This window comes from Chaetodon auriga, chromosome 8 (genome assembly GCF_051107435.1).
Source record: "Chaetodon auriga isolate fChaAug3 chromosome 8, fChaAug3.hap1, whole genome shotgun sequence".
NCBI classification, from domain to species: domain Eukaryota; kingdom Metazoa; phylum Chordata; class Actinopteri; order Chaetodontiformes; family Chaetodontidae; genus Chaetodon; species Chaetodon auriga.
The window spans coordinates 28883263-28897150 of record NC_135081.1 but is presented as its reverse complement, the minus strand read 5'-3'; the positions used below and the strand labels follow the sequence as shown (position 1 = coordinate 28897150).

At 47.1% G+C, this 13888-nt stretch overlaps 2 protein-coding genes across 3 annotated transcripts; one reads left to right on the top strand and one right to left on the bottom strand.

Moving 5' to 3' along the window:
- Window positions 1-13: 13 nt before the first annotated feature.
- On the top strand, window positions 14-6114 carry polr3glb (RNA polymerase III subunit GL b). The gene is made up of 8 exons (XM_076736236.1): window positions 14-191; window positions 2004-2218; window positions 2348-2477; window positions 2671-2739; window positions 3055-3111; window positions 4414-4508; window positions 4789-4920; window positions 5757-6114. The coding sequence occupies exons 2-8, from the start codon at window positions 2099-2101 to the stop codon at window positions 5841-5843; spliced, it is 690 nt and encodes a 229-aa protein (XP_076592351.1). The 5' UTR covers window positions 14-191; window positions 2004-2098; the 3' UTR covers window positions 5844-6114.
- A 2680-nt stretch (window positions 6115-8794) lies between these two features.
- Window positions 8795-13644, bottom strand: LOC143324713 (thioredoxin-interacting protein-like). Of its 2 annotated transcripts, none has more exons than XM_076737422.1 (8): window positions 12896-13644; window positions 12291-12589; window positions 11468-11543; window positions 11222-11369; window positions 10140-10352; window positions 9897-10043; window positions 9205-9516; window positions 8795-8996 (listed from the first exon to the last, which is right to left on the bottom strand). In XM_076737422.1, the coding sequence occupies exons 1-8, from the start codon at window positions 13099-13101 to the stop codon at window positions 8949-8951; spliced, it is 1449 nt and encodes a 482-aa protein (XP_076593537.1). In that variant the 5' UTR covers window positions 13102-13644; the 3' UTR covers window positions 8795-8948. The 2 variants fall into 2 exon arrangements, with proteins under 2 accessions (XP_076593537.1, XP_076593538.1); XM_076737423.1 differs by having other exon boundaries at window positions 12291-12577.
- Between the last annotated feature and the right edge of the window lie 244 nt (window positions 13645-13888).

Genomic DNA, 13888 nt, shown 5'->3' with positions numbered 1-13888 from the left:
ACAAGCGGCCGTAAAACACCGAAGAAGAAGAGGCGGAGATGGCGCCCTGGGTGATGTAAACAAACATGTTTCACAGTTTTTGCAGAATGATCCTTCGGAAACTCAACAGTTTCAGTTTAACCGCCTGATGTGAAGATGAAGATGAAGATGAAAGAACCTGAGGACCGTTTAACTGTACAGACAAAGTGAAGGTAAGACGGACAGAAACACTGTTGAAAATGCATCCGGCTAACAGCACAGCGCTAACTGTGCTAACAGCCAGCTAACCGTGATAATAGCTAATTGTGCTAACAGTCAGCTAACCGTGATAATAGCTAATTGTGCTAACAGTCAGCCAACAGAACAAACAGTGTGTTTTTTCTGTGTTTGCGGAGTGACCGCGGTGGAATAGGAGGTCAGTGTGGCCGTCAGTCTGTGATAGATTCATGGACCGTCGGTCAGTCTGTGATGGTTTCATGGACCGTCGGTCAGTCTTTGGTAGATTCATAGACTGATAGAAGAAGTCAGCACTGACCTGCCGTCAGCCTCACTGTGCTTGCCTCATACTGAGCGTTATACCTTTTGTATTTAGTAAGAGTGAGATTGGACCAACCAACGGACGATTGTCTCCATCATTCAGCAAATGGTTTGGGCAGTAAAGGTTAAGTCAAAGTGTTCACGTGTCGTTTTGTCTGAAAGTTTGCTGAGATCTGACAGTGAAGGAATCGTCAGTTATCGTTTAACCCTGGAACGCTCTGATTGGCTGCACATCACCTCATCAGTCAGGTGCTCAGGTGAGGACCAGGAGATGGTGTTTGGTACTCAGCCCATACACAGCGTGGTCTTCACAGACACAGTCTTCTTCACTGTCTTCGTCTTCAGCTTCCTGTTTGGCAGATGATGAAGATGCTCCTCAGTCTCTATCCACAGGTCAACAGCGGGCTTTGGTTCACATGTCTCTGTGGTCTCTCTGACCAGTGAATGTGGATCAGGACTGAGAAACAGTCTGTGACAGACCAGATCTGGACTTGGTTTCTATTCTGTGGAGATATCAGAATCTACCCTCACATGCTGCCCTGCTCAAAGGCAGCGGCAGAGACAGTTGAAGCAGCGTGTTGATGTTGAGGGACAATCGGGATTCTTGTATTTCCTGTTTGGACCGAGTCGTCCTCAGAGGACGCTGCCGAGGGTTTTCCTGCTGCTTTAAGAGCATCGTTGTCTCTCAGTGGAGTCTCCATCAGGGTGGAGGTGGCCTCGTATTTCTGAAGGATAGTGTTGAGCACTGAGTGGACAGAAGGGTGGAGGTCTTCATGTCCTGAGGCCAAGCTGAAGGATCAAAAACTAAAAATGATCACATGACTTGAGGGAGTTGACCTGATGTCTGTCTCTTCAGTTAAACCCCGGAGTGAACTTGTCTCTGTCAGTATCGGCATCAGAAACAGCGTCCTGTGGTCCTCCACATCAGGACAAAGCGTCCACTGTCCGATGGCCACCACGAGTTTGTCTTCACATCCTCTCAACGTCGACTTTTCCTCCTGAAACCTTCTGTGTGCAGATCTGCTGCCGGTCGCCGTGAGCGCTCAGCGTTTGAACGGCTGATTCTCGTCCAGATATTCACGCGTCCTCGCAGGACATCTGATACTCCAGTTTGAAAAGGAGACCGTTGTCTTCTCAGTTTCTTCAGCACAGCCAGGAGCCTCACGATTGGCTCATTCGCTCAGCTCTGGAGCAGCTTCACGAGTCCATTGCGGCCGGCGCCGTTCGATCAGCGAGAGCTGCGCTGAGCGCCGTTTGAAATAACTGACGTCACACGTTTCCACCTCTTGTTCCACATGTGCACCTGTGTACGAGCTGACCTCACCTGCACGCTGCTGCTGACTGCACACCCGCTGAGGGCAGATGTCTGCACATAGACTGTTTGCTTTAACCTTTGACCTCTATGAGGACCACAGAGAACTGTCCACAGGTGTTCTTCTTCTACCTGGACCAACTGGTTTTATTCTATTCTCTCTTTGTTCTGTCAGAATCCAGATTCACCTCTAACCAGTTACAGCTCCACCCAGACCCAGCTGACCCAGTCTCACCCAGTCTGGTCTGGTCTGGTCTGGTCCTGGGGGTGATGGCGGGTCGAGGTCGTGGGCGGGGCCGGAGGATGATGAGTTTCAGTGTGGAGTCAGTCGGCATCAACAGAGGAGACAGTTTACCTCCATCCATCCAGCAACCTACACCCCTGTTTCCTGTAAAAGACACACACACACACACACACACACACACACACACACACACCTGCACCTTATTACCAGATTATTCAGGCAGTTTTTCAGGTCTGTGTGTGTGTGTGTGTGTGTGTGTGTGTTTGTCTGTCCAGGTGATGGAACAGAAGCCCCTCCCCCTGGCAGGTGGGGAGGAGGTGGAGTACCTGTTAGCTCTCAAACAGGAGTTCAGAGGAGCCATGAGGAGTCTGCCATACTTCATCCAACCAGCTGCTGCACACAGAGGTACGCGCACGCACGCACACACACACACACACACACACACACACACACACACACACACACACACACACACACACACACCTGGATCAGCTGACTTCACTCTGCAGGTCATCAGCTGATCAATCACAAACATCAGGAATGATCACTTTGCTGCCAGCTTTTATTTTGAAGGTTTGTTTGTGGGTTTCCTGTGCAGATGTGGAGAGATACTCTGATAAATATCACCTCAGCGAGCAGACAGACGGACAGACGGACTGGACTCCAGGTGACTCTGCGATGATGATGATGATGAAGATGAGGATGATGAGTACAGAAACATGGCGTCTGATGTTTTGCAGATGAAACAAATCATTGATCACTGCAGCTGTAAACTCTCAGATGATGTTTTCACACATCAGTTATCAATAATCTGTCGTAATCAGATGATTGATCATTGATCAGACTTATCATCATCAATAATTTGACATCTGCTGCCCTCTGAAATGACGAGCGCACATTATTCTCATCATTATTATTATTATTATTATTAATATTTAGATTATTATGACAACAGCAACAATAAGAGTTTTTGTTGTTTCAGACTGGAGGAGATTCCCCAAAGAGCTCCGAGTCCACGTCAGGAAACCTGCCAGAGACGGTGAGTCCAGGCAGTACACACAGTACACAGAGTACACAGTACACAGTACACAGAGTACACAGTACACAGTACACAGAGTACACGCAGTACACAGTACACGCAGTACACAGAGTACACAGTACACAGAGTACACAGTACACAGAGTACAGGCAGTACACGCGACGCAGTACACAGAGTACACGCAGTGCACAGTACACGCAGTACACACAGTACACAGTACACAGAGTACACAGTACACAGAGTACAGGCAGTACACACAGTACACAGTACACAGAGTACACAGTACACAGTACACAGAGTACACGCAGTACACAGTACACGCAGTACACAGAGTACACAGTACACAGAGTACACAGTACACAGAGTACAGGCAGTACACGCGACGCAGTACACAGAGTACACGCAGTGCACAGTACACGCAGTGCACAGTACAGGCAGTACACAGAGTACAGGCAGTACACAGAGTACACGCAGTACACAGAGTACAGGCAGTACACGCGACGCAGTACACAGAGTACACGCAGTACACAGTACACGCAGTACACAGTACACGCAGTGCACAGTACACGCAGTACACAGAGTACAGGCAGTACACAGAGTACACGCAGTACACAGTACACGCAGTACACAGAGTACAGACAGTACACAGTAATGCAGTACACAGAGTACAGGCAGTACACAGTAACGCAGTACACAGAGTACACGCAGTACACAGTACACGCAGTACACAGAGTACACGCAGTACACAGTACAGGCAGTACACAGAGTACAGGCAGTACACAGAGTACACGCAGTACACAGTACACGCAGTACACAGAGTACAGGCAGTACACAGAGTACAGGCAGTACACAGTACACGCAGTACACAGAGTACAGGCAGTACACAGTAACGCAGTACACAGAGTACACGCAGTACACAGTAACGCAGTACACAGAGTACAGGCAGTACACGCGACGCAGTACAGTGCTAAACAGTCTGTTCCACCAGCCCGACTTCCTGGAAGTGATGAAATCATTTCACCTGTACCTGAAACAACACGCCCGCAGCAGCCGCTCAGGACTGTCAATCACAGCTCCGCTGAGTCTGTTGTGTAAAAAAAGTTGTATTCAAAGAACCAGTAGTTGTAGAGTAGACGTCAGAGGTCATCAGGACAGGAAGTCCTGGACTGATGTCACACATTTCAACAAACTTTATTAACAGCTTGTGGAACTGCTTTACGGAGTAATGGTTGATGGATGGACGATTACTGCTCTGAGGTGATTGATTGATGAGCGATTGATCTCCTGCTCTGTGTCTCTCAGGTGTGTTGGCGGTCGTCTGTCACTCTGACAAAGTTCAGTCGGGTCAGAAGAAGAAGAGAGTCAAAGAGAAAGAGGAAGTGCTTCTCAAACTGGAGGTGAGACAAACTGTAGAAGGTTTCCTGTCCCCTGAGTCCAGAAGAGACCTGGAGAGGCAGCGTTCCCTGTTCCCACTCCAGATCTGAGGCAGACTCACAATCTGCAGCTCAAACCTTTCCACCTTAACCTGCGTGCCACTCCCTGTCCACCTTAACTGAACCTTTCCACCTTAACCTGCATGCCACTCCCTGTCCACCTTAACTGAACCTTTCCACCTTAACCTGCGTGCCACTCCCTTTCCACCTTAACTGAACCTTTCCACCTTAACCTGTGTGTCAGACTCTGGAGAAGAAGGAGGAGCGGGGGAGCTCAGGAGAGGAGGAGGAGGAGGAGGGAGAAGAGAAGAAGAAGAAGCAGGAGGAGGAGGAGGTGGAAGGAGAGGAGGAGTACGATGAGGAGGAGTTTGAGGAGGTGAGATGTTCTTAAACTGTGTTTTTCTGAATGGACTTTGGTTTGTGTTCACTCATCAGCTGTTACTGATGTTCAGTCTGTTCGGATCAATATTGATGTTCGATCAGATGTGATCAGAGTTTAACGATCAAATATTAATTGATGAGACACATTAATGTTCAGTGTCCCGCTGATTGATGATTGGTCGGAGAGCTCCTTTAAAAGACATCATAGGTGAGACGTCGCGTTCACAGACATGACGGTGTGTACGTAGACACTGTCCACCTGTCTACAGGTAAAGGTGCGCTCAGTCTTTCTTGTCGACGTCCTCTGAACGTGTCACCTAACGTGTCGTCACAGTGTGAAGAGGAGACACTGATGTTGACCGTCTGTCTCCTCGACCACTCAGCGCACCTTTAATCACCTGTGACTGCTGCAGTTTTAGGTTTGCTGTGTGCAGAGCGGAAGTTGTAAACATGGCGGTGTGTGTCGGTCGTTTTCGTGCCGGTTTATAGTTTTAACCGTCAGGCGGCGGCGGCGGCGGTGTTTGGTGACTCCAGCTCTTTGTGACATTGTTCAGAAAGAGGTGTTTAAATAAAGCTTATTCCAGTAGTTACTCTAAAGCTTCGGCAGTGCTTGTTACTGCTGCTTCACCTGTGATGACACAGCGGTTCAGGTGACAGGAAACGAGTCATGAGACCTTCAGTAATGACTCAGCAGAGTGTTACTAACGTGATGAGACAAAGATGGATGACGGTCAGATGTGTGCAGGAGACAGACTGTCCACGATGTCAGCGTGTCATGAAGCAGACAGAGGTTTTAAGGTGGACGCGCTCACTTGTGTTTCCTGTCTGCAGGAGACGGATTACGTCATGTCCTACTTCGATAACGGAGAGGAGTTTGGAGGCGACAGCGACGACAACATGGACGAGGCTATTTACTGAAACACCGGCGCTGAGCGCACACACATCCGCTTGGCGCCTGACTCGGGATTTGATCATGTGTTCGTCTCTCTTAAAAGTGTCCCTGAAAGCTCAGAAGACGTGAAGACGTTGGACTTCCTGATGCGTCTTTTTAACCTTTTGTATCAAAGTTTCACTGTTTTATCGTTGTTGTGGAAAGAAGTGAATTATATGTTTTTGCTTGACGATAAAGTGCAGCTGCATGAGCTCAACATGTGTTTGCATTAAATAAACAGGAAGTGACACAAACCTAGTCTGATCAGTTGATCAGCAGTCAAATCATTTGGTAAAAGTCACAATAATCAATAAAAATAACACAAAACTCAACATATTGACAGTTCAAGTGCTTGTTTCTATATTTGGGTTGAATTTAGTCAAACTTAAGTCAAATGACTCATGAATGTGGAATTATGCAGTTAATTATAGACAGAATTTAGGTGCGTTCAAAGACTGAGCAGATTTCTAACATCACATCAGTCAATAATGTAAAGAATCGTTGGCTGCAGCCTGAAACTTCAATCAACTTTGCTTGTTTTACGTCTCAGAGTGAAAAAAGTTCACTGAAGAAAATGCAGCAGTAACACAAACAGGAAAGTTACAGACCTCCACCTGCTGACCTCCACCTGGAGTCGTGAGGCGCTGGCGCTGTCCTCCTGAGAGTCCCACTCTGAGGCCATGAGGTCAGTCACTGTTGAAGGTACCTACAGGTTGAGATGAGCCGTTCATGAGGACGTCCAGAAATCCACCTGGAAACCAGACAACCAAGACGCTGTCTTCAGTGCCAGACAGAGCTGCTAACGGCTAACTCAGCAGATGAAACTTGACTTCATGTAAACAAATATGGAAACATGACACTTCCTGTTTGCATCCTCCAATGGCCTGAAAGGATGGGAGCTGTCAGTGGAGATGGTCCAGACTCATCTCAGGTGTGTTTGGATCAGAGTCACTGATCCAAACACACCTGTTTAACTCTGCTTTGACACTCTTGTGGCGATGATCAGTCGACACCTGATCAGACGCTGAACGACTGGATGATGGAGTTTCTCCGAAGTTCCACAGCAAAGTGACTTCATGTGTTGCTGTTCACTTGCTCAAAATATAAATCACCTGTGAAGACCTGGGAGGTAACAGGTATGTGTGTTACACCTGGTACAGGAGTGTCAGGTGACAGTCTGCAGGTTCTCCTTCCAACCAGAGACCACAGCCACCGTTCAGCTCCTCTTCAGGTAACGGGCTGGACATCGTCAGGGACATCACATGCTCAGGTGAAATCCTGCGGAGGTGTCGCCATGGAAACCAGCGCGGCCTCCTCTGGTTGGCCTCCATGGTGATGCGCGTCTCCTTCCGCCAGCGCACGTGAACTGCACGTCAGGTGTGCCCCGAGCGCGAGGAGACTCTGCTGGATGTGGACTCCCACCGCCATCGGACCGAACCCTGAAGACTGAAGGTGTTTGACCAGCGTCGGCCTCTTCCTCAGGCCCTCTGGCGCCACCATCAGGAGAAACACTACATGTTTAAGTCTACTTCTGTTCAGACTGTAAGAATAAATAAATCATTGGGATGTTGTTTGTGATGAACTCTGCACCCCGTAAACGTAGACTTTCTATCATTAGTTGCGAGAACAAGTCAGGACACAGAAATGTTCTGTTCCATGTCCAGATATAGACACACACAGACCGTCTGTCTGTCCATCTGTCTGTGTGTGTGTCTCATGTTCTTCCAGGAAATCCATTCTATCTGATCCGAGGTCGACTTCCTGCTGACACAATCTAATCATACCTCTATCTATATACTTTTATTTTGGAAAGGCTTTCTGTGACTCACTCTCTCTCTGAATGTTTGATGGGACTGAGTTGATTCATTTTTCTTTAATTATCATCGCATGCAGTGTTTCAGTGACTCAGAGCTAAATGCAGAGACACAAAGAGGAATCTGAGTGCTGGTGCTGACTCAGGTGTTCACTCACACTCTGAGAGACTGACCAATAGGCTTCCAGCAATCACATGCAGCCTGGGGTCAACTGCTGGCCAGTGAGAGTCAAGATATATACACATATACATACCCACACACACATACATATATATGTATGTATGTATGTATGTATATACACACACACACATATACACACACATATATGTATGTATGTATGTATGTATGTATGTGTGTGTGTGTATCCAGTACCTGTGCAGTTCCAGTGTGTTGCTGTCAGAGGTCAGAGGTCAGAAAGAAGAGATGTGAGCAGCTGCAGTCTGAGTAAACAACAGAGTCAGATTACACTGCTGATACAACACACATACACACACACACACACAGTAAAAGTACAGAAGTATCATCAACTACATGTATGTAAAGTATCAGAAGTACTCACTCTGCTACCATGGCCTCGGTTAAATTACTGCATCATCATATGATCATTATAATGGTGGTTTGTGTGAACGAGTCCCGTTCACACCTTTGACAGTCCAGAAAGCACCGTGTTGTTGTTTGTTCTGATCAGCTGCATTTATTTCTGCTGCTGTCTGATGACCACATTACAAATTGTTATCTATGGTTGGCTTTTTTGCACGTTGGCAGCTGAATAACTTTCCATGATGTGACAGTGCAGCAGTGCATTCTGGGAGAGCTGAGGTAACAACGTCTTTAGGGCTGTTATGACTGTTTTTGATGGCAGGTCGACTACAGAGGGTTCCTTTTAATAAATGTAAAGTTGCTGTAAATTAAGAATATTATTGTTAAATCACACATCAGACCTCAGTGAAACACACTGACATCGACAAGCGTCACGTTAGACTGATTTATTGTTTGTGTATAAAAATAAACATCTGCTCTTATTTACATCAAATGTTCAAGTGTAACTTTGTGGAACTACAGTCGTAAAAAAACAGCAAATATCAAAAGAACACTTTTCTTCTGTATTTAACAAAGTGCGAAAACACGCTGAGTCACTGTCAGGAAACTCCTGAGTCGTCGTCAGCGCAGAGCTCAACCTACAGTCCCGAGAATGGCGGACAGGGCAGGCGAGCTCAGGCTTCAGGAGTTCAGTCACGTCTCGGCAGCGGAACCATGTGGTTGGACAGGAAGTCCTCCTCAGAAGACCTGAACGACGTGAGGAGGGTTAACGGCGTCCTGATCGACCTGAAGACAACAAACAAAGGAAGCTTAGACGAACAAGCTCCTCTTTTTCCATCGTGTCATGTTGTCTCGCTTCATGTCCTCTTTCATGTCTCAGGTCACTTTCTGAATCTCTCATCTCGTTTTGTCTTAAGGAGGCAAATCGAATAAAAGGAGATAAAGTGAGATGTGAAAGATGAGAAGTGATGACGTCAAACCAAACCTGTCTCACCTCGCTGTATGCGGGGGGAGGGGGGTACTGCTGCTCAGGTGCTCTCATGAAGAGCCCCCTGTCCTCCTCCTCGTCATCCTCGCCTCCATCATAGTCGTAGAGCAGGGGGGTGCGGGGGCCGCCCCCTCTCAGGTCTCTGTGGATGTTACTGTAGCTGGGGGGGGCCGAGGGGAAGGAGGACCAGCTGCTCAGGGATCCGGCCTGGCTGCTCATGCTGCTGGTCCTGCTGCCAACGCCGCTGAAAGGGATCGTCCCGATGACCAGAGGCAGCTCCAGGATCAGCTTCTCACTGCCAGGGATGTGCAGGTAGATCTGGGGGGACGAGGTGAAGCTTGACATCTGATCTCTGATCAGCTTGTTCCATTTTATTCTGTCTCTCTGAGTTATATTGCTGTTGTACAGTTTCAGGTGGACCGCTTCACCTGGATGTGCTGTGTGGTGGAAAACACTCATGCTGTTCCAGCACAGTTCGACTGCTTGAAAAACCCTACAAGACCAGACCAGGACCCGAGTCAGGCCTAGTCCAAGGTGTGTTCGCTCAGGTCTGGTGGTGTCCGGTGGCATTTCTGCGGGTCTGTGTATCAACATGTCTGATACCTGAGCGGATCCAGATGGACGCTCTGGTCTATGTGAGACAGGTCCGTGAAGACCTCTAGTATTAACCTGTGCTGCTGTCATCAACCACGACTCACCATGAGGGTGTAGTCCACCTTGATGATGTCACAACTGAGCAGCGACGGCTTCAGTTTGGGGACTCTGATGGTCTTCCCCTGCCACATATCGCACATTCCAGAGATGATGTGGTTTCCTCGAACCGCCGTCAGTTTCTGGCGCAACTCCTAAAGAAAATAAACAAGGTCAGATCTTCTCTTTCAACCACAGAGAAGTCTTGTCCCACTGACAGACAGGAAGTGATCCTCGTATCCATGCATCACCTTGGTGCGTCCGTCAGCGACGTATGAGTGTTTGGCGATGATGGCGGCCTTTGGCACTACGATACGTGAACAGGTGTTCTCAAACTTGGCGTTGATGTTGATTTCTTCTCCTTCACAGAATCCCTTCCTGTCGATCTGAGCGCTGATGGACACCTGGCCGTCAGGGATGAACATGCAGGTGACTTTCTTCTGTTTGGAGGCTGCAGCTGGAGCCTGATGGAGGACAGAGTCAGCTGGTCTGTGAGGGTTTAGACCTCTTACCTGCAGGCAGCTTAGTCTCTATCATTATCGTCTGACACTGATCTCAGACCGTTAATTACTACACCTTTAACCAGGTAAGTCCTTCAAAGGAGCCCTGATCAAGATGGCAGCAACGTACACGCAAACATAAAAAATGTAAAACACAACAGAGCAATGACTCAGAATCAGATGCATGAGGAGGCAAACAGGAAACACTTCACTACATTTTTCAAGCCTGAACTGAGATCAGTTTCTTGAGCTGCAGATCTACATGGTTCCAGAACATAAAGGTCTGTTCTTGAATATCACTTTCTGGGTGTTTACACAAACTTTGCCCTCAGTTTTGGATCCATCTGTTAGCAAAAGACTGATGGAAGTATTAATAAGTATCAATGAGAGGCCTGATTGGTCGTCCTCCAGCTGTGACTGACTGACAGATTGTGGGTCAATCACCTTGGAGGTTGTGACCTGGTCAGAGCAGTTTGGTCTTCAGTGTCTTCATCATGAACACTTTGACATGAGACATGAGTCAGGACCCGAACCGCCGCTGTGATCAGCAGACGAGCTGCTGACAATCGGCCAATCCTGAGTTTAGTTTGTTAAATTCTTTTAAGTTCGGCTCCATTTCTAACTTGTGTTTATGTAAGAAAAACTGTGGAACCGTTAACTCAGTTCTGGTTGTGTGGTAACTGTCGACACGTCACGGCGATGACACTCCGCTAGGTTCATAAAAGCTGAAGCAGCAGGAAGTTTTAAACTGATGTCTTAACGCCTGACGTGAAACTGAAGGAACTGATTAAAGACTAAATCTTATTTCAGTTAAAAACTGTGTTTTTACGTACCAGCAGGTCGGGCCGGTTCACGTCCAGTGGCTCCTCCACCTCAAACTCCCTCTCACACTGCAAAGCATGCTGGGAAGGCCTGTCCAGCACCGCCCGCACGTAGTAACGGACGTAACCGAACTTTCCTTTGTAGGACGACACCAGACGCCTGAAACCAGACCAGAGGACACATCAGGATCCACTACAGTGACCAGATCTCTAATCAATAAGTGATCAGATCCCCGGTAATCCATCAGTGAGTCTCACCCAGCTGCAGGCAGCTCGAAGCCGAACTGGAAGCTGTAAGTTTTACCAGACTGCAGCAGGAAGCAGCCGTCTGCACCTGAGGACCAAGACAGAGTGTTAATGAGCAAGGCAGCGACACCGAGCCCGAGGTTCAGTTTCCACGCAGTCACATGATCAGTTTCCCGTCTTCTGCTCAGCATCCATCACATCAGACTAAAAGCTGCTGTATGAAATGTTGAACCGTCCTGAATCTAAAACTGCATCAGATCAGCCAAAACGAAGCAGATGGCTTCTTTCATACACTTTGATCTAAATCCTTTCACACATCTTCTTTTGTCGTCTTCACTGAAAACATCATTTCATTTTCAACACTGCAAACATTTCAGGCCATCAGGGGCTTTGTGTCTCCTATTGAGTCCTGAAATTTCTCACAAACATCAACTTGTTTCAAAGATTTTCTAAAACTAAATGTCAGAATCAGACAAATTAAATCAAGAAAAACTGACTCAAATTCAGCTGCTTTTAACGATTCTGTGACTTTAATGACGGAATAACAGACAAAAGTACGTGTTGAGGTAATAACAGTTTGACTCTGTCCCTGTGTTTAAACATGTTCAGTCATGATTCAACTGGCTCTTTAGTCACCTGTGTGTGTGTGTGTGTGTATAATGCACAGGTGAGACCGTGCCACCTGTGTATGAATGGATCTGAGTGGTCGTTAAGACGATAATGGGACCTGTTTATCATATCAGACGTCTCTTTATGGATCATGTGAAATGTAGTTTTTTTTTATGTTTTCAGTCTGATTTTGTGTCTAAACTTTCAGTCCAGCCCTCCTCCGTACCTTTAGTGAGCGCCTCCTCCAGCCTCAGCTCCTCCTCATACTTCAGGTATTCCACTTCCTGGCTTCGGTTCTTGCGGTTCTTCCCACCGCGGTGGTCCACGCGGGCGCAGCCCGCGGCGGTGACCCTGAGGCCAGTCACCTTGCAGGGCTGATCCACCTCCAGCTGCACAGAGCCGGACAGTTTGTCCCCACTGCTGTAGAAGGACCTGGCGGGGTCCGAGAAGACCAGCTGGAAGACTTTGAGTTTGTTGACCGGAAACAGAACCATGACGTAGAGAAATGGCGGCCTGCTGATGACGCTGAGAGTTACACAGTGATCAGTGATAATGGCGAAATTATGTGAAAATTAAAAACAAAACAGTCGAAATGCCATTTGACAGAAAGTAAAACTCTAATTTAAAAAAGAGAATAATTGCCAGTTTTTTTGGATCAATCAAAAATAAATTTAAAAAAAAAATGTCATGCAATATATGTAAGACAAATGAAAGAGAGTCAGTTTTAATGAATCTAAGCGGCTTCGTGGACGCTGGTTTCGGTGTTTCTGTCAGTAAACACTTTTTATACCCGTGGGGGGGGGGGAGGGGGGTGTCCGGGTGTCCCCTTACCTCTCATGGACTAGCAGGTGCTCAGAGTGTGGACATGCAGGTCCCGGAGCACGGAGCTCTATGATTGGTGAGCATGGACTGTTTGGTCGAAGGTAGCCAATCAGAGCGCAGAGAGGATGCGTGGGCAGCTCGTGCCACGGGGGGGTGGGGGGTGGGGGGGGCTGTAGCTGGCGGGCCATAAATAAGTGAGTGAACAGTGGAGTCATCAGAGTGAGAATAGAAACTGGTTCAGTGTCCAGCTGCTGCAGGACAACAACAATAAACCATCTATTAATATCTGTTTATGTGGCCTCAGTGAAGAAATGAACCAAAGACTCGCACAAATGTGATTTTAGCTCATTTCTCTGTTGGACTTGATTCCATGACAATGTTTGAGTAACACTTTATTTTACAGTTCTGTCAATTCCTAATAATTTCCAGTATAGTAACTGATAACCAAGCTCACCTGTGTTTACCTGCCGTGTTCATACTGGAGGCAAACTAGTTCACACCCAGAATGAAAAATAGAGCTGTAGGAAGAGACATTTTCTCTTTCCAACACGAATAAAAGTGTAAGGAATCTATTAGTCTGTTTATCTAACATAAGCTGTTGTTTAGCATGTCCTGCTAACTAGCAAACTACATACAGTAGTAAGTAACAGCAGTAGTTACATAACACCAATGAGTTTATCATACCACATTATTAGCCTCAGTCTGTTTGCATGATATTCTAGCCTGGGACCTGTTAGCTTTAGCCTCAATCTGTTACCACGATATCATAACCTGGGACATGTTAGCTTTAGCCTCAATCTGTTACCATGACATCATAACCTGCTAGCTTTAGCCTCAATCTGTTACCACGATATCATAACCTGGGACATGTTAGCTTTAGACTCAGTCTCTTACCATGATATCATAATCTGGGACTGTTTAGCTTTAGCCTCAGTGTGTTAGCATGATATCATAACCTGCTAGCTTTAGCCTCAATCTGTTACCACGATATCATAACCTGGG